We start from the raw sequence: 20334 nt of genomic DNA, 5'->3' as shown, positions 1-20334 counted from the left end.
TCCTTCGATAATGGGCTTTTTTAGGTGCTTAGCCGTGTGAGATTCATTTGCATGGACGTGGCAATTATGACAGGACTCCACCAGCTTTTGAGCATCAAGTTCCGCTGTGGGCCAATAAAATCTCGCCAATCTGGACTTTTTCAAGATGGAAGCGGATGTCTCGTGAGCTCCATAAGTACCTTCATGCAATTCCTTGAGGATCTGTTGTCCCTCTTCTGTCGTTACGCATTTCAACCAGGGGTGACCAAAAGACTTCCTGTATAGCTGGCCACGACCTTTCTCACTATCCTCTTAGCCTCTTCTTTGTCTTGAGGCAAAGTTCCAGTTGAGAGATACTGCTGGATCGGTGATCTCCAATCCCTTAGGGCAGGCGAGAGAAGAGCTACAATTTCTGGGGCGAATGCCGGTCTATCTTTTATCTCGAATGGACATTGAAGGTCCACCAACTAATCCTTGCTTGAGGCTAGTTTAGCCAGGTGATCCGCTTCTGTGTTTGATCCTCGCAACACGTGAACCAGCTCCCACTTGGTTTCTTTAGACTCCAAATGGTTTAATAGCTTTTTGTCCTCCTCAATATACTTGACCAGAGTTTCATCTTTTACATCAAAGGTCTTGATCACCTGATTGACCATCAGCTTAGAATCGCTATAGATCACAACTCGTTCTGGCGTGATCTCCTTCAGCAGGCGTAGTCCCAATATCAAGGCTTCATATTTTGCGGCGTTATTCGTTGCAGGGAACTCTAACTTCGCAGCATAATACAACTTGATGTAGTGAGGTCCCTTGATCACTACGCCGATTCCTGCACCTTCTGCCGAAGAGGCACCATCTGTGTACATTGTCCACTCTTCCACTTTTGGCTTGGGAAGGTTTATGCCTTCTTCGGTGAATTCATTAACAAAGTTTGCTAAGACTTGGCTCTTCAAGGCGGATCTGCCTTCGTAACGGACATCAAACTCGCCCAGGCGGATTGCCCACTCCATTAGCCTCCCTGAAGTTTTCGGCTTTTGTAATACCTTCCTCATAGGTATGTTGGTACAAACGATGACCGTGTGTGCCTGAAAATAAGGTCTCAGGCGGATTGAAGTGGTGACCACTGCCAAGGCCATCTTGTCCAATCTCGAATACCGGGTTTCAGCATCTTTTAAGACTTTACTTACGTAATAGATCGGATATTGTTGGTCATCTTCTTCCCTTATCATGACCGTGCAAACCGCTTTATCAGTAACAAAAACATACATGTACAGGTTCTCACCTTCCAAAGGTCTGCTCATTATAGGCGGTTCTGATAGGAAGCGCTTGATCCCTTCAAAGGCCTGCTTGCAATCTTCATTCCACTCGAAGCCTTTCTGCTTTTTGATTACCTCATAAAAAGGTTGGCATCTACAAGCAGAACATGAGATGAATCGTCCAAGTGCTATGATCCGCCCATTAAGGCGTTGCACTTCTCTGATATTTTGTGGCACCTTTATGTCTAGCACCGCCTGGCTGATCATGTATCCCAGGAATTTTCCATAAGTTGCCCCAAAAGTACACTTCTCAGGATTTAGTTTGATGTTGTGGTGACGAAGGACTCCGAGGACTTCCCTTATGTCCTCCGCATGTTTCTCCATGGTGGTGCTTTTGATGATCATGTCATCCACATAGACTGAGAAGTTGTCACCTTTTCTTCCTTTGAATATCTTGTTCATCATCCGCTGGTAGGTAGCTCTAGCGTTCTTAAGCCCAAAGGGCATGACTTTGAAGCAATAAGTTGCCTGGTGAGTTACGAAGGAGGTCTTGATCCTGTCTGATGGCTCCATGAGGATCTGGTGATAACTCGACTTCACATCCGTGAAGGAATATACTGCATGTCCCGTGGTTCCGTCGATAAGGATGTCAATACAAGGCAGAGGGTAGTTGTCTTTGGGGCAAGCCTGATTAAGGTCGGTGAAATCAATACACATGCGGTACGATCCGCTTGCCTTTTTAACAAGGACCACATTCGCCAGCCACTAGGTGTAAATAACTTCCTCAATGGCATTCGCCTTCTTCAGTTTAGATATCTCTTCCTCTATTACTTTCTGCCTTTCTGGCCCATGATTCCTTCTCTTCTGAGCCACTGGGACCGCATCTTCGGCGATATTGAGTTTGTGAGTGATCATGTCTGGACTGACCCCCGTGAGGATCTCATCCTTCCAAGCAAACACATCTTCCGACTCGAGGAGAACCTTCGTAACATCCCCCTTAACCTCAACTTTTAGTCCCTTGGTGATTTGCACCTGCTTACCATCTGAAATGAGAAACATTTCTGTGTCTCCCAGGGCCGTTGTGACGAGTTCATCATCTTCATCTTCTTTGGACTGGGGGCGAATCGATAAGGATGCAGAATATGTTTCCTGAGCAACCTTCTGGTTCCCTTTGATCATCACACCTCCCTAGGCAATAAGGATGTACATCGTCAAATGGCGTATCGATATGAGAGCCGCCACTTCTGAAATGAAAGGCCGCCCTAAGATGATGTTGTATGCCAATTGACCATCCATGATGGAGAACTCCAGATCTCCCATCCATACCTGATCTTCATCTGCTAACTCGCATTCTAGTGTCACTTGGCCCTTTGTCTGGATTGTGTGACCCGTCACTCCCAGAATATCTACGATGGTGGTCTCGATTTGAATAGGGTCAACCTTGAGTTTGGCGAATGCACCCCTAGTGATGACATTACAAGAACTACCAGTGTCTACCATCACTCTCTTCATTTCCCATCCTTCCACCATCATAGTAATGACGAGAGCGTCTGCATGTGGAGAGAGAGCCGGACCCACGTCTGCAAAGGGACGGTTGAGTGATGCTCTATCTAGAGCGATGGTTTTTGCTTTCTTTACCGTAGGCTGATATCCTGGTCCGCCAGCAATAACATTAATGACCCCCTTAGCCTTTTTCTTTGGATCATCTTTGGGTTTATCACCATCTCCCTTTCTATCATTCTGGACGAACCTGTCCAGCTTTCCTCTCTCGATAAGCCTTTCAATCTCCCTAGCCAACTCCCAGCAAGCATCTGTGTCATGACCGTTCCTCCTGTGGTATTTGCAATAATTCTTGGGGTTTTTCCCCGTATTGGTGTACTCCCCACCTTTTGGTTTGGGGTATGAAATGCTCCGCTTATGCTGGCTGTTCTCTATCCACATTAGCACTTCGCTTTTGGATGCGTTCAACGGTGTGAACGATGGCGTATATGCTGATTTGTTCTTAGAGCCTCTTCGCCTATTTCGGGAGGATGAGTCAGGGAGCTTTTATTTTTCCTTATCCCGTCTCCGAGATTCGCCCTTTCCTTTCTTGGGTGGAGATGCCGACTCTCTTCGAATGTCATCGACTTCCATGAAGTCTTTGCACCTTTCTATCAGCTCCGCCATACTCTTTGGTTTGTTTCTGATCAGATCCTCCTGCAAGCTCTTGCATGTTGTGTTTTTTACAAGTGCTTCCACTGCCATGGTGAGATCTACATCAACAATGCGGATACACAACTTATTGAACTTGTCGACATACTCCCGGAGGGGTTCATTTTCTTTTTGCTTCAGCTCAAAGAGCTTTCGAGATTTGACCACTAGAGGAATGCTTCCTGCGAATTTTGAACAGAATTCCCTACTCAATTGATCCCAACTGTTTATTGATCCTGGGCGAAGAGATTGGAACCAGTCGTAAGCTGGACCTTTTAGTGTAGTGATGAACATTCGACATTGCACTGCCTCGCTTGCACGGTTAAGTCCGAGCAACATGCGATACTTCCTTGCATGGGCTTCAGGATTATCCTCGCCAGAATAGGCTGGTATATTTGGAATCTTAAAATGCCTATCCGCTTCCTCGGCCTCGATCCACGCAGTGAAAGGTGACTCCCGATTGGCGAATGGATTATGCCTGACATTCTCCTCGTTATGTCTGCATATCTCCTCCCTGATCTGATCCGTAATAGAACCTCGACCCCTTCTAGGGGGCCTCCTACTGTCGGATCTGCTTCGCTGCGAGGATGAGGAACTAGATTCTGACGAAGGATCAGATGGTGACCTATCGCCGTCACGTCCTCTTGGTGGAGATCGTCCCCTTGGTGGAGATCGTCCCCTATTACCTCCATCTAGCGGCGGATGTTGTATAACCTGGCGAGGTAATCCATCTCGGCGTTCGTTTCCTCTTTGCTCGGGAGGCGACCTTCCCCGTCGGGGGGACCTAGTTTTGCGTCTGCGATAAGAACGTGATCTAGACCGTCCCTCCTTATGTGATCGAGTTCGTTTCTTACGCCTGTGACCACCACGCATGCCTTCCGGCTGATCTATCGCTGTGTTATTCCGTCCCTGATCCGCCGCCGGTGGAGCTCGTGGTTCGCCAATAGTGATCCCTGGATTTATTGTGTTTCTCCGGGGAGATTGATCATTTCTTTGACTTCCCTCTGGTAGATCATGAAATAGCGCTCGATTGATCCCAACTGTTTATTGATCCTGGGCGAAGAGATTGGAACCAGTCGTAAGCTGGACCTTTTAGTGTAGTGATGAACATTCGACATTGCACTGCCTCGCTTGCACGGTTAAGTCCGAGCAACATGCGATACTTCCTTGCATGGGCTTCAGGATTATCCTCGCCAGAATAGGCTGGTATATTTGGAATCTTAAAATGCCTATCCGCTTCCTCGGCCTCGATCCACGCAGTGAAAGGTGACTCCCGATTGGCGAATGGATTATGCCTGACATTCTCCTCGTTATGTCTGCATATCTCCTCCCTGATCTGATCCGTAATAGAACCTCGACCCCTTCTAGGGGGCCTCCTACTGTCGGATCTGCTTCGCTGCGAGGATGAGGAACTAGATTCTGACGAAGGATCAGATGGTGACCTATCGCCGTCACGTCCTCTTGGTGGAGATCGTCCCCTTGGTGGAGATCGTCCCCTATTACCTCCATCTAGCGGCGGATGTTGTATAACCTGGCGAGGTGATCCATCTCGGCGTTCGTTTCCTCTTTGCTCGGGAGGCGACCTTCCCCGTCGGGGGGACCTAGTTTTGCGTCTGCGATAAGAACGTGATCTAGACCGTCCCTCCTTATGTGATCGAGTTCGTTTCTTACGCCTGTGACCACCACGCATGCCTTCCGGCTGATCTATCGCTGTGTTATTCCGTCCCTGATCCGCCGCCGGTGGAGCTCGTGGTTCGCCAATAGTGATCCCTGGATTTGTTGTGTTTCTCCGGGGAGATTGATCATTTCTTTGACTTCCCTCTGGTAGATCATGAAATAGCGCTCGATTTAATGGTGGGTTGTTGTCGAGCCCCGGGTTGACCATTGTCGAATCTACGGGTTGAGAGAGAAAAAATGATGAGTCACGGTGAGCATTAGGTCCCACATAGGCACTTGGCCACTGTGATAGGGTCGGTCTTGGCGGTTGACGGCGATTTAGTGGGTTAACAGTTCCTGTTGTAGGTCCACCTACATCTCGGTTTAATAGATAGGCCCTTAGTCAGCCTTCCATAATAGGTCCATGTTCTCTGCCTATGGTACTTGCGCAAATATCCAAAAGGGTCTCTGGTGACATGGTCCTTTCATCATGAATGGTTGGCGCATCGGGGTCGACGCGACCAGCGCCTGTGGTGGGGTTAGTTGACGGTGGTATGGGTGGTATCGTAGTTCCCGTTGAGGGGTTAGACCCTCCAGTTGCCATGTTTGGGTTGTGAACTGAGTCCTTTTCTGATTAGGACCTCCACCTTCACCGCACCAATTGATAACTGGCGATGAACTTCTGATCGAATTCCTTCCTTGTGGGGGGCGTCGTTGGGTTCGACGGGGGAAGCTCCGATGCCAAAGTCAGTATAGGAATAATGAAGAAACTGTATTGACAACAGAAGGGTCTAGAGTGAGAATGTGAATGTGTACCTCAGTAGTTTGTGATGCAAGCTATTTATAGTCATGTGATCGTAACTCCCAGTAACCAGAAAGTCTCCATTAATGCCCCATTAATGGCGGTTATGGATCTCCTTTAAGTGTGGCCGTTAGCTCATTAATGGTCCATTAATTACCTTTATTGGGAATCGGCTCAACCGTTCGGCGGGCGGATCGATGCATGATGGCGGGTCTCACGGAGGTTTAACTACGGATCATGTGTGGCGGAGTCTAGGTGATCCGCCACTTGGATGATTTGCTTGATACGCCATTGCTTCCCAGACCGTCCAAATACGCTGCCGTTTTGGTAAATATCCTCTTTGATCCTGTGGATAATATCCCGATGTTATCATGTGTTTTTTACGTTTTCGTGTTTTGTTTGTATTTTTCGTCTTTTCATGTTTATCGTGTTTTCACTTATTGTCATGTTTTTGTGTTTTAGCATTTTTCTCCTTTTCGTGTTTTTCGTATTTTTTCACGTTTTCGTGCTGTTCATGTTTTGTGCCTTTTCAAATGTTTGTTTTTTTATTGTGTTTTTGTGTTTTTCACGTTTGTTCACATTTTCATGTTTTTGCGGGGTTTTTTCATATTCTCGTGTTTTGTAACGTTTTCACGTTATTCATGTTTTTTCGTGTTTCATATTTTTGTATTTTTATATTTTTTAACGTTTTCCCCATTTTTCTCTAAACGCGTATGTTTTAGGGAAAATGTACATTTTCCCTTATTTCTTCCTTCATTTTCCATTGACTTGCCACTTATTTTCCTGCCCAAACAAACACTGGAAAATTGGGAAAATATTTTCCGGCAGAATATTTTCCCCAAACAAACATGACCTAACTGATATACTATTAACTAAATGTAATGATTGGTTAATATATATAGGGTAAATAATTTATTAGTACCCATTTTTTTTTGTTTGCATAATATACTGTTTAGTCTTTCTATTTTAAAAAATATATTATAAAGTTTATATCTTTTTATCACCGTTAACCTCTGATCTTTTTGTTTATTTTTAAAAATTTGTTACTAAACGTATATTAGAATTGAGAATAACCATAATGCAATACAAAATGATAATGTTACTCTGTAATTTTTTTTGTTTATCTATTTATGCGGAGGTTAAAAATCTAACAAAATAAACGAGGTTAACACAGACAAAAATTACCATCTAGACCCCTAAAAATTACATTATTTTAGGGTGTAAGGAGAAGAAGAACGAAAAAGAAAAAGGAATTCTAACAATACTGGTAATAGGTATTCAAGAGCTCCATACTTTTGATATTGCCCGGGTGATATACTAAAACCGGGTCTCTCAATCAAACTGCGACTGCTAGCAAAGCTAAAATCTTTTGAATCCCTATGCCAAAATGCTCTCTACACAACGGGAGACCCTTTGCCCGCTCTTTCCTCATTGGCCTCAACTACCTGCGCACCTTGGGTTTCATCCCAAATAACTTCCATTCTCACTTTTATTCTTCAGTTCGTGCAAGTCCATCCACTACCCAGTACGACAATGAACAGAACAACGATATTGATTTTGCAACAGCCAATGAATTTCAGTCTCCAATTCCTGATAAAATTTTCAATTCAGCCTCCAAAATGGGTTCTTATACGCCAGGTGATTCAACTATCTATTCCTTGATTGAAAACTATGCCAATTTGGGTGATTTTAGGTCACTGGAGAAGATATTAGATCGAGTGAGACTTGAAAACAGAGTTTTGACAGAGAAGAGTTTCATAGTTATTTTTAAGGCATATGGGAAAGCTCATTTGCCTGAGAAGGCTATTGAATTGTTTTATAGAATGGGTCATGAATTTCTGTGTAAAGTAACAGTGAAGTCATTTAATTCGGTTCTTAATGTTATTATAAAAGAGGGTTTGTATAATCGTACTTTGGAGTTTTATAATCATGTTGTTAGTTTGAAACATATGAATATTTTGCCTAATTCACTGAGCTTTAATTTGGTTATTAAGGCTATGTGTAAGATAGGACTAGTTGATGGTGCCATTGAGGTGTTTCGGGACATGCCGGTTAAAAACTGTGTTCCTGATGCATATACTTATTGTACATTGATGGATGGGCTTTGCAAAGAGGATAGGATTGATGAGGCTGTTTCTCTATTAGATGAGATGCAAGTTGAGGGGTGTTTTCCGAGTTCGGTTATGTTCAATGTCTTGATTAATGGGTTGTGCAAGAAGGGTGATCTAACACGGGTGACAAAGCTCGTTGATAATATGTTTCTCAAAGGTTGTGTTCCTAATGAAGTAACATATAACACACTTATTCATGGTTTGTGTTTGAAAGGGAAGTTGGATAAGGCTCTTAGTCTTTTGGATCGGATGGTGTTGAGTAAATGTGTGCCTAATGAAGTCACGTATGGGACAATCATTAACGGACTTGTTAAGCAAGGAAGAGCTCTCGATGGAGCTCAACTCTTGGTTTTGATGGAAGAAAGAGGGTATCGGGGAAACGAATACGTGTATTCGGTGCTAGTTAGTGGGTTATTTAAGGAGGGAAAGCCTGAAGAGGCAATGAAATTGTTCAAGGAGTCGGTAGAAAAAGGTTGTAAACTTAATACTATTCTGTTTAGTACGCTTATTGATGGCTTGTGTCGAGAAGGAAAGCCAGATGAAGCATTGAAAATTTGTATGGAGATGGTTAAGAAAGATTGCACGCCGAATGCTTTCACTTATAGCTCCTTGATGAAGGGATTCTTCGTGGCAGGTAATAGCAATAAGGCCATTGAAATTTGGAGAGACATGGCCAAAGATTGTGCCAATAATGAGTTTTGTTACAGTGTACTCATTCACGGGCTATGCAAGGATGGGCGGGTCAAGGAGGCTTTGATGGTTTGGGCACAAATGTTAGGGAAAGGTTGCAAACCAGATGCTGTAGCGTATAGTTCAATGATTCATGGCCTTTGCAATGTTGGCTCAGTAAAAGAGGCTTTTAAACTTTACAATGAGATGCTGTGTTTGGGGCCTGATTCTCAACCGGATGTGATCACGTATAACATACTTTTCGATGCTTTATGCAAGCAGTTTAGGATATCCCATGCTGTTGATCTTTTAAATAGCATGATAGAGCGGGACTGTGATCCTGACTTGGTAACATGTGACATATTCTTGAGAACATTAAGGGAAAAGGTAAACCCACCTCAAGATGGGAGTGACTTTTTAGATGAGCTTGCTGTTCGCTTATTGAAGAGACAAAGAGTTCTAGGTGCTTCGAGGATTGTCGACTTGATGTTGCGGAAGTTTTTGCCTCCAAAATCCTCTACATGGGCAAGAGTTGTTCAAGAGCTATGTAAACCAAAGAAGATTCGAACAGCCATTGACAAGTGCTGGAGCAACTTATATAGCTGATTCTTTAGGTATGCATGTTCCGACCTATACATGGATATTGTTGAACCAAAATCCGTTTTGCTTTAATGTTGCTATCTTCTAATTGTCGACATGTTCCAAAATTGCATAGAGAGGGTTGAGCCCGTGCGTAAATATTATAGTGTTTGAATTCTCAAGGATTTCATGATTGGGTCCATAACATTTGTTTTTCTCAAAATATGAATCAAGTCCTAAATAATTTCAACAATAGTCTACATATGAATCAAGTCCTAAATAATTTCAACAATGGAATGTATTTCGAGTTTCTGAAAACAGCCGATTCACAATGAAAAACATGAAGTTTTGCTTTTACAGAATGGAAAAGTTGGTTGTTTGAATTTCAACAATGCCATTCTATAAAATGCAACTCTTTAATCAGTCCATGATCCTCAATGACCTGGTTTTTGAATTCCCATTTTTGTTTTAGATAGAGGTGTCAAAATCGTGTTATATGATCTATATATTGCACATGATTATTATGATATAAATGCAATAAAAATGATAATCGTGTCAAACGGATCATTTCAGGTGGGTTGTTTATGCCGTGTTAGAAATTGACAGTCCTGATGGTAAATACTATTTAACATTCCTCTTGTATTGTTAATATTTCCTTTATTCAAGAGAGAAACACTTTAATCATGTTATATTACATTTTCCTTTTTTCTTACTTTTGAGGTGTAACTGCGGACGTGTTTGCTCCTGAAATTTGTTGTTCTAATATGCAGATTTAATTTACAAATGGGAAGAAGCGAATTTGAAGTTGGAATCAAACCGAAAAAAGACAATGAAAAAGATGCTTTTTGTTCTTAGGGTAAGTCAAAATCTTTTCTATCTCTAGAGAATGCATAAAGAACACTTCTATTGATGAACTTCCAGATCGCTACGATCAGAAATTGGAAACAATTGTAGAATTAAAAGGAAAGAAACGCTCGAAGCATGAGCTCAACGCTCCTGAGGGAAATCCCTCTTCGCCAACCTAACAGCTGCGGCCAAAACTGACCAATTCAAATACCACGTATTTTAGGCTTTGATTTTCTTGTTTGTTATTATCATTAATCATTGTTTTTTGAAGTCATTTATATCCATCTTATTGAAGAAAAAAACGCAGTTGACATATTAGATCTGTTAAATATCATATTCTCCACCATAAATCGAGTATTTGTATAAGTTGGGAAGAGTCTGATTTGTGCTTTTACATTATTAATTCAGAAAGCATCTTAACATGAGCTATGGGGATTGCAGGTTGAACGTAATGATGGTTCGAGGTCCTTCTTCTGTACTTCTATCATCCGTAACTTCAAATGCTTCTGGCTTCTGTAGCGCGTTGGCCATATCATAAGTTGCATGAAGACCGAAAAAGAGACAACATGGTAAAGCAGCATAACAAGTTTACAGATCCTAAATCATACAAAAGCAGCTTTACCCAAAGGTCCGATGAGACGATCAGCAAGAAATAACTAATTTTAAGAGGTTGATATATGATGTGGCTTCTCTTAGTAAAAACAAGCCAGCCAAGATATCCGAGCTTGAGAACGAAACAATGAGAGAACTTGAAATATTGATCTGAAGTGTGGCGTTTATCGGTGTTCCAGTTTTTGGATAGATGGACAATCCAAGATGAACTATATGAGCTCGTGCAATGCGAGTAGTATATTCTGCCTGTCCTAATGCTCCTACCAGAGAACAATGTCAATGGTCATCCCCTTAAAAGCACCAAGGGCTATCAGGTACTTCGCCGAATTCATCCCCACGCTTTGAGATGCAACAGAATAACCGGTGTTCTCGTTTTCATTGATATTTGTAAAGCTTGGCATCATACTCTGAAAGTTCCGTGATGCAATATATCACGGTAATGATTGATATTAACCCCAAGCAGTCCTAACGATATGTTTCTCGAAGAGCTTTCTGCCATCAGGATTGTGCTGATCATTGCTATTGTTGCAGCAATCACCCAAACCCCAAATCAGGTCTAAGAGAAGAGTTGTGAAGTAGGAGGTCCATGCTTTGGCCACAATGCTTTCGAGCTGTATGTTTTCGGGTGTTATCAATGCCATGAAACCTCGTAATTTGACTCTTAAGTAGCTAATGATCCTGCAACTGCAAATTCTATGTAGAAGAGAGCAGAGAGGCGAGGCATTTCATTCTTACTTGGTTTTCTTAGTTCTCTTATCCCATTACCGTCATCTGATCGCTAATTATTCTTACTACATTGATCACTAAAACTTGGGTTTTACTGGTCTTTCACTATCCGTTCTGGCAGGATTGTTGTTTTTAAGGATAATTGTGTTAAATTAGCCTCAGTTTTTGGGGAGAGCTAATTTAGTCTCTTACAAAGCATTACAATTTCAATTCCAACATTTGCAAACGATACAATTAAAAGACTTATTAATAGAAATTGACACATAGGATCAATGTACTGTTAATCCACTGTTTGAATCTTCAAACTCACGGACAATTTGTATTGGTGGACCCATGACGTGACACCTAGGTACATGACACATTCATCTATGTATTAATTTTTGTTAGCGAAGCTTTTAATTGCACAATTTGACAAATGTTGGGATTGAAATTGTACTATTTTACACGTGGGAGTTAAATTAGCTCTCACCTAAAAACCTTGAAACTATTTTGATACCTTATTCATAATTTCTAATTTTCATTTTTTTTAAGCGTTAGAGTGAATGAAGAAGCTTAAATAATGGAAGATAATAAAATTTGTAATGGATTAAAGAACCTATAACGTTTTGCTTGGATGGAAGTTGAAGAAGGTTAACTAATAAAAGTGGAGGGCGGATGAGATTAAATAATTAACCTTTGAAAAATCTTGCTTGGATAAAGATGAAGATAAAGATTTTTAAAGATTTTATAGAGAGATTCCATATCTCTTTAATTTGGTGGGACTAAAAATAGAGGTTTTATAACTTCCATTAACCTTAAGAAAACCTCACGTTTTTTTTTATAAACTTTACTCTCAAGTAAGGTTACGTATAATGTAACCTTTTATTTGACAAGCTCTAAGGCTATCTATAATCATATTCCATAATCTATTTTTAGAGTAAAAATTGCACGGTAATGATACTCTAAAACCTTATTCTATTTTTAGAATAAGGCTTTTGATATTATATATATACGAAGTATCAAAATGTCTTACTATATTTTTAAAGTAAGGTAATGATTTTTTAAGAATAAAAATATTATTTAATATATTTTATATTATGAAAAAAATAAAATAATTTATGAGTTTTTGTATTTAAACGTGCATGTTTTTAGTTAATGTGACTTATACTATTTAGACAAATTGTAATTTTTAATTTTTTATTAGTATTAAAAATTATAATAATACATGTTACTATTACAATTTATTATTATTATTATTATTGAATAATCAATTTTTAATTTTAATAAATTATTATTTAGATTATTGTTAATGAAATAAATATTATAAAAGTTAATTTTGAATGTATTTTGATTAAAAAAATGACTAAATGATATGTAAAATTAATATAATAAATAATAATAACAACATATTATTTGTTAACAAAAATATTCTATTTTGAAGTTATAACGAAATAGATAGTTGTAGTAACCATATAATTACAACCGAAGATGTAGTGAGAAAAAATAGGGTAAATAATTAAAGATGGTCTAGCCTTATCAAAGCAGGCCCTAAATCTCACCAATTTCATGAAACTATATACATATATAAATATTTATTTATTTATTTATTGGTTAAATACATGAATGTCATAATTAAAGTATAAAATTACAACTAAGTCATATCACCAAACTTAATTTTTAATATGACATTATTCTCTATATATTATAATTTTACACTATAATTTAAAAATTCTAGACTCTAATTCAAATAATAAACCCTTGAAAATATATTCTAGAATTCTAATTTATAAAGTCAAATTCTTATAGTATATTAAAAGTACTGATTTTACTAGTTTGACATAATCCAAAATTATGATTTGACATAGTTATAAATAGTTTTTCAAAGATGAATTTCTGTGTAATTTTCCCTTAAACTTCCATTATTTAACTTTCAATAACCATTGTCTAAATAAACAGACCCCTACTATCATTCTTCTCAATTAGAATTAAAAAGGATGTTTGTTTCAACTTTTCAGAACGTTTAACATTTTACTTCAAACTGCAGAAAACATAATATCTGATTTAAAAACAACATTTAGCTTTTTTTTAATAGAAACAGCTGCGTTTTATAGTTTTTTTTTTACGAAAAAGTTTATTTTTGGAGTTTTTCATGAATAATTATATGTAGTTATTTGATATTAACAATATTATATTTCTTCATTAACATCTATTTTCATTCAATAAAATTTTACTTAAAATTATTTATTTATTCAAATTATTTTTATTAATTGTATAATTAATTTAAAACATATTAAATACTAACAACAGTTTAACATAATTTTACCAAACACCACGAGTTAAACAAACAACTATAAACCAAAGAGGTCCTAAATATCTAAACTTCCATTATTTAACTTTTAATAAGCACCATCTAAACAAATCCTAAATTTCTCATCATGATTATCCATTCATCATAATCTGTTATATTATATTGAAAAAGCAATAGTATCTTAATTATTGTGATATTCTATTGAATATCTATAAATACTCGTTGAAATGCAAATCATATTTTCTTAATCATATTAGATGGAGATAAACTGTATTTTAGTTTACTATAATGACTAATAGTCTGGATGAAACTTAGTGCAAAATCAGAGGAGTCAACTCTTAAGACAAAGCCGTTTCCAAATCCAAGATCAAACAAAAATACGTTTAGGCAAGTATCCAAGCCCTTAAAAACAAGTGGCAAATATGGTAATGTTTAGAGAGTTATTAAGATAAGTTTTGCAAATTTCCAAGGAAAAGAACAGAAGATGAACACTGGTGCTAGTTACTTCATTGGAAAGCCTATTTCTACGGAACGGTACATTTAGTTTCGACAACCACACAGAAATGATGTTACACTGACAGTTTCAAATTAACCTCATCTGCCGTAACAAATATATGCAGGCAACTCTCATATAACCCATCTTGTGTCTTCATCTATAGAACTCGAAGTCTGTATCAGGCTTCTTCACATTGGTCCGGTAACCTTTCTCGAAGTCCTTAGGGAGAATCACATACCTGTTCTTCCGAACTGCGTGCATTCCTGCTTCCTGACATATAGCTGCAATCTGCACCCACCCATCATCGATCACAAACAGACTCTCATTACTAATTTCATTCGATTATACCCCTACTCTCTTGTGGACAAAAAGCACTATTATTAAAACGAAAAACAAACTAACCTCCGCAGCACTGATTTTATCTGGCCGTGAAACATAATCCTCCAAGTCTACCTCATCACCCAGATTCATTTTAGCAGTGCAAACCTATATAGAAGATAGACATTAAGATTCACTAAAATGAAAAAGACCCTGGAGAAGGATCACATAGATTGCTACAAGAAATATAAAAGAACAAACCTGGAAAACAAGCCTCTTCTGGCGTCTATCAGGTAAAGGAAATTCAATTTTACGGTCCAACCTTCCAGGACGGAGAAGTGCAGGGTCCAAAGTGTCTGCCCTATTTGTTGCCATTATGACTTTAACATTCACTGTCTGATCAAACCCATCCATCTAAAGCCAAAAAAAAAAAAAAAAAAGAGAAATTTCAATAGTCAGATTAAGAACCATTTGCAGAAACTATACTAAGTACCAGAATTCCACAAGAAGAAGCAAGAGCATTGTGTTTTTTAGAGTATAAATTTTATAAATTAATACCTGATTCAGAAGTTCCATCAAGATACGCTGAACTTCTCTATCAGCTCCAGTTTGAGCATCAAACCTAGCAGTAGCTATAGCATCTACCTCATCAATGAAAATAATTGCCGGGGCATTCTCCTTAGCAAGGCGGAAAACATCACGAACCATACGGGGACCCTGTGAAAAAGAAAGGAAAGATTTTACAAAATTGTGACACCTTATCTCCTTTACGGATATCAAACACAATAATGTTGATGTTTAGATACGCAAGTATAGCAACCAGATTGATCCTTCCTTGGAGTAAGGGCTAGGTAATAGCTGACTGACAGTAGAAAATGCATAAAGAGACTAATGAATGCTAAAAGGAAAATTACTGTCCATTTCATTCCTTCTTCCATCATCAACAACTTCTATCACATAAAAAAAAAATCTCTCCATCTAACCAAAAATACTAATCCTTCAAATTACTTGTAACTAAGGAAAATCATATATTTTCTTTTGCTTGCTTCCTTCATGAAGCAGCTTCTCAAATACCAAAAAAAAAAAACTAAAATATTGACTGTTGCTTCCACATTTGGCTCTAGTTAAGGATCAGTTCTATCAAAATCTGGAAGATCCTATGCCAAAAGTTTTTCATGTACAACCCCTTGAGTAGTTGGTTAAAGCTAAGAGACCATCCAACCGCGAGAAAAAGCAGGTGAAATTTGGTTGGCTTCTTGTACGAACCGACCAAGCGACCACATACTTATTCGAAGTGGAACCTATTAATCAATTCACTGAAAATTAACACAAAATCTCACATTTATACTTTTCAACGGCAGCATAACAGCCACATCAATTATGCACAAAATATACACACTCTGAGAAAGAACTGAAAATTAACACAAAATCTCACATTTATACTTTTCAACGCCAGCATAACAGCCACATCAATTATGCACAAAATATACACACTCTGAGAAAGAATCTACATGGCAAGGGTCAAATATTTCTATAAAATTATTTATACTAGCATAGTTAAAGTGATAGAGAACAGTCAGGAATATTCCGAAAGGGGTGAGACGTATGAGATAGGGGCATTTTGGGTATAAGGCATTAAATAGTATTGATATTTAGGGTATGACTCATTACTAGTATATATAGAATAGTTAGAGAGAAGGAAAGGGAGTTTTTTGCCATAACCTTGTGTACTGCTGTTGCAGAGGGCATTACTTGGTAGAGAGGGAGAGGGAGAGGGAGATTTCTCCTGTGGGGACTAGGGCATTAGCTCTATCCATTTTATCCTTGTATCTTTGTTCTTCCTTTTATTTATCTATAAATCGACATTTCGTTCTGATCTTACCATCCTTCTATATTGAGTTTCTAACATAAAGGTACTCTTAATAAGTTAATAGTAAAATTTCCTATATCATCATTACAAGATCATCCAGGTTGATTTTTGTCAAAGATTGATACTGGTTACTTGGTTTACTATCCAAAAACAGTGAAATTTCTCAACAAAACAAGAACTTTTTAATCTTTGCCACAATTATGTTGACCATAAAAGATACTCAAGTCAATAGATCAATGTCTCTACGGTTCACAGTCCCACAAGTTGCGAGTTATGCAAATATTCTAACTTGTAAAATACTCCAATAAGTGAGGCAAGAAATGCAATAATAAGGACAACCACATGCAAGTGTGGAGAGAGAGAGAGAGAGAGAGCTTGTCATATAACCATTCAAGCAAAGGCAAATTTTTGGAACATACCTCTCCCAAATATTTCTGAACAAACTCGGAGCCAACAACTCTAATGAAAGCTGCAGTAGTATGATTAGCAACAGCCTTGGCAAGCATTGTCTTTCCAGTGCCAGGGGGGCCATAAAGCAGGACACCACGAGGGGGATCAATACCAATTTGCTTGTACAACTCATGGTGAGTAAGTGGCAACTCCACAGCCTCACGAATTTCCTGTTTTTGAATATCACATCCTCCGATGTCCTATAAAAAGGGAAAACAAAATAAATATATTGTAGTGGAAGTATCATAGAAGAAACAATAGCATTTTTATGTCAAACTGACTATTAGTTAAGCAGATAAATTTCATAACTATGACCACCAGTTACAATAAGCATGAAGGGATCTAAATAATGATCTCCACTATTACTCCATTAGCAGATTGCAAATGCCCCAGCATAGAAAATAATGAGAATTGTCAATTCTAAAATGAACTACTAAAGAAAGAGAATTGAACAAAGGAAAATGTAAAGATCTTAAGCTTCAAATTCATTAGTCTCTTAACAGTCATCTTAAGCCATGTAATTTCATACAAGAAAAGATCAAGAAATATAGCTTATCCCCACAAGTACTTGGAAGGAAAAGCAATAAAAGAGCGAATGTCAAAATTCAGGAATTCCTAAATAACGGTAGGAACATAGCATCCCTTAAACCGTATGAATATCATATTTACAATTTAAATGAGGATTATCCTATCGCACATGGAAATCTAGAATATTAATTAACCCAATCAAAGAAATGCAATGTAAAGTCTACGATACATTTAAAGCTATATACACAACAAACAAAAGAGGCATATCGAAAATGATGATTTAATCTGAGTGACACTAACCCTAATTGCACCAATATTTTTTTTTTTGAAGGAAATCCCCAATACAACAAAATAGTATAAACCCTAATTCATCTTCACCACTTAGCCTAATAAACAAAAACTAGAAATGAACTTACATTGTAAGCGACATCAGGTTTCTCAGACTGACTGAGTAGAGAAATACTGGAATCAGCCTCAGGAGGCAAGACATCAACAAGAGCATTTGAATGACGATGCAACGCAACTGAGGCAGAGGGCTTCAAGAGCTCCCTATTGATAGTGCTGAGAATCCTCACATAATAATTAGAGCCCGTAGTTGAGCCGACGATACCATTATTCTGGTCGACCATCTCCATAAACTGACCAATTACAAGCGGCACCGATTGGATCCGCTTAACCTCTTCTTGAGCACGGAGAAGCTCGCGCTTCAAATTCTTCTGCTCATCTTTGACATACTCTTCTTGAATATCGATGAACTCAAGCTGACGCTGAAGGGACTTAAGACGGCTGTAGAGGTCGTCTTCGTCGGTATTGGATAGGTCGGCGAAGGCAGGTTGGAGGTCCGATCTGAAGGCTGGGATCGATGGCGGCGGTTCCAGTGCGGATTTAGGATCGAGAACCATGGCTGAGGCAGCCATTGATTAAGGGAAGAAAAACTTCTTGATACAAAATCTGCTGATGCTAAGAACGAAAGAGGGAATATCGATTTTGGGTAGAGAACACGATATATCTTTTAAACACTACTGTCTTCCTGCCTAAGCTAGAATTTTCATTGGACCAAAATGCCCTTTTTCTTCTCTAAAGTCTACACTCACGGCCTGGTATCCGCCCGGCCCAGGTTGAGCCGAACTGGAAAATTTATATAGAAATACAGTTTTAAAAAGATATTTGTAATTATATTAAACAATAATTTGAACTATATAAAATAAAAAAAAATTATTATTTTTAATATATTTTTAAAGATTATATATTTTTTTAGGATATAAAAGTTATAAATTCAGATTTAGAACTTATAAATTAAGAATTAAAAGAGCATTTTATTTATCCGTAATATATAAAAAATAATGAAATGTTTAGAATTAATTATTGTAGCATGCTGTAATTATAATTTTTATAATAATTATGATTTTTATGTTAAAAAACTAACAGAAATTTGAGAATTTTACAAGAAAATTGATATCAAATCTGATCCAAGACCTTTAAAATCCGTTTATTTTTATGATTGACTTGAAACTTATAAATACAATAGGGCAATTTGTTCTATCAATATATTTTTTTTGAGAAAAAATATTAATAATTAAAATTTTGTTTTTATATCTGAATATTTATTTTTTATATTAAAAAATATATTTTTTGGTGGTTTCTTTGGATCGGGTTTGGATTTGATTTTTAAGTTTGAGTCTAATCGAGCCTACTAAATTAACAAAAGATTGAGTTTGGATTTGATTTAGCGAAAATCTGCAAGGGCCCAATTTTGACCGACTCATGAACATGTCTACATTAAATGGGTCATGTATCACGTATCAAATTTAGGTGTGTCAAAACCGATACCATATCGTAATTATATTATGTAATATATATTTCACTTTATTATATATAATGTAGATGATATAAAAATAATAATTATATTAAATAGATAATGTTAGGGATGTTATCGAGCCGAGCTGAGTCGAGTTTTAGCCTGCTCATGCTCGGCTCGTCAGAAAATTAACGAGCTCGAGATCGAGCTCAACATTCTATTATTGAGATGGTTATGAGTTGTTCACGAACAACTTAGTAATTATATTGATTTGAATTTTTTTTAACACAAAACTACATAGTTTTGAAATCTACAAAACTAAAGTTTACACACAATTATGTTGTTTTACATTTCTCCCTTTATAGAAGTGTTATTATTATACATTTAAAGTTGCCTGAATATGCATTCCAACTAGACTTTCTATGCATGTGTCATGTATGTCTATCTAATTCTAGTAGTAGGCTCGAAAGATGCTTTCGGCCCACAAGTCATAAGCAGACTCTAGCATGCCTGGCAACCTAAATTAGATAGAGATCTCATATCAAAAGATCGAGAACCTAATAGTAATGTCAATGTGATCCTTGCTATTTGATATCAAGTCTAACATGAGGCATGATGTTGCCATCCTCATCTTGTGCTCAAACATTTCTTGATCTCTAAGTAAACTGATAAGATCGAATGAGTAATAACTCTAATTGTCTCATTCAGGTGTGGCCACACAATTTCAATTTCAACTTCACTAATCAAGTGGCTAGTGATATTTCCTCTCCCGCAGGAGAGTATTAATCCCCACATTTCACTCATGGTTTCTAAGTATGATTCAGAGCATACCCAACTAAACCATACTTGGCACCCAGTCATGGGTCCATTAAGTTAATGATCTAAGTATACTATGTCTAATTTAGGGCCATAGTGACTTTGAGTCTAAGGACTTAACTATGAGTATTACATGAGATGCACATATGACATTGTAACCATATGGTGTTCTTATAATGGATCGATCTAGTTCTTATTGTTCGCCTCTATGCCCTTAACTGACATATAATGTCCATGATTAGTGAAACACCATCAATAGCCAATATATATTAATCTAGATTTTCTTTTGGGGATTCAAAACTAATGATTTTCGTTATAAAAACAAGCATATACAATTCAGCAGATAGGAAG

The 20334-nt window shown here is 37.9% G+C and overlaps 2 protein-coding genes across 3 annotated transcripts; one reads left to right on the top strand and one right to left on the bottom strand.

Annotated features, from left to right (window-relative positions):
• The first annotated feature begins 7132 nt into the window (after nucleotides 1-7132).
• LOC136206649 (pentatricopeptide repeat-containing protein At4g20090) lies at nucleotides 7133-11630 on the top strand. 2 transcript variants are annotated; one of them, XM_065997795.1, is made up of 4 exons: nucleotides 7133-9271; nucleotides 9810-9850; nucleotides 10007-10092; nucleotides 10524-11630. In XM_065997795.1, exon 1 carries the CDS (start codon nucleotides 7257-7259, stop codon nucleotides 9261-9263), a length of 2007 nt encoding a protein of 668 aa, XP_065853867.1. In that variant the 5' UTR covers nucleotides 7133-7256; the 3' UTR covers nucleotides 9264-9271; nucleotides 9810-9850; nucleotides 10007-10092; nucleotides 10524-11630. The 2 variants fall into 2 exon arrangements, with proteins under 2 accessions (XP_065853867.1, XP_065853866.1); XM_065997794.1 differs by lacking the exon at nucleotides 9810-9850.
• Nucleotides 11631-14059: 2429 nt separating this feature from the next.
• On the bottom strand, nucleotides 14060-18384 carry LOC136205882 (26S proteasome regulatory subunit 6B homolog). Its single transcript, XM_065996723.1, has 6 exons — nucleotides 17786-18384; nucleotides 16811-17041; nucleotides 15080-15238; nucleotides 14783-14935; nucleotides 14606-14689; nucleotides 14060-14491 (listed from the first exon to the last, which is right to left on the bottom strand). The coding sequence occupies exons 1-6, from the start codon at nucleotides 18284-18286 to the stop codon at nucleotides 14357-14359; spliced, it is 1263 nt and encodes a 420-aa protein (XP_065852795.1). The 5' UTR covers nucleotides 18287-18384; the 3' UTR covers nucleotides 14060-14356.
• Between the last annotated feature and the right edge of the window lie 1950 nt (nucleotides 18385-20334).

The sequence above is a fragment of the Euphorbia lathyris genome, chromosome 9, assembly GCF_963576675.1.
Source record: "Euphorbia lathyris chromosome 9, ddEupLath1.1, whole genome shotgun sequence".
Classification (NCBI taxonomy): domain Eukaryota; kingdom Viridiplantae; phylum Streptophyta; class Magnoliopsida; order Malpighiales; family Euphorbiaceae; genus Euphorbia; species Euphorbia lathyris.
The sequence above is the reverse complement of the archived record's forward strand: the minus strand, read 5'-3'. Positions and strand labels throughout refer to the sequence as shown.

What these genes read in the sequence shown, in the direction of transcription:
- LOC136206649 (XM_065997794.1), top strand. Translation starts at nt 7,257, where the DNA reads ATGCCAAAATGCTCTCTACACAACGGGAGACCCTTTGCCCGCTCTTTC.
- LOC136205882 (XM_065996723.1), bottom strand. Translation starts at nt 18,286, where the DNA reads ATGGCTGCCTCAGCCATGGTTCTCGATCCTAAATCCGCACTGGAACCG. An exon ending in AACCTGATGTCGCTTACAAT is followed by an intron (nt 17,042 to 17,785) that starts GTAAGTTCATTT and finishes CCCTTTTTATAG; the next exon opens with GACATCGGAGGATGTGATAT. An exon ending in TGATGGAACTTCTGAATCAG is followed by an intron (nt 14,936 to 15,079) that starts GTATTAATTTAT and finishes TTTTGGCTTTAG; the next exon opens with ATGGATGGGTTTGATCAGAC.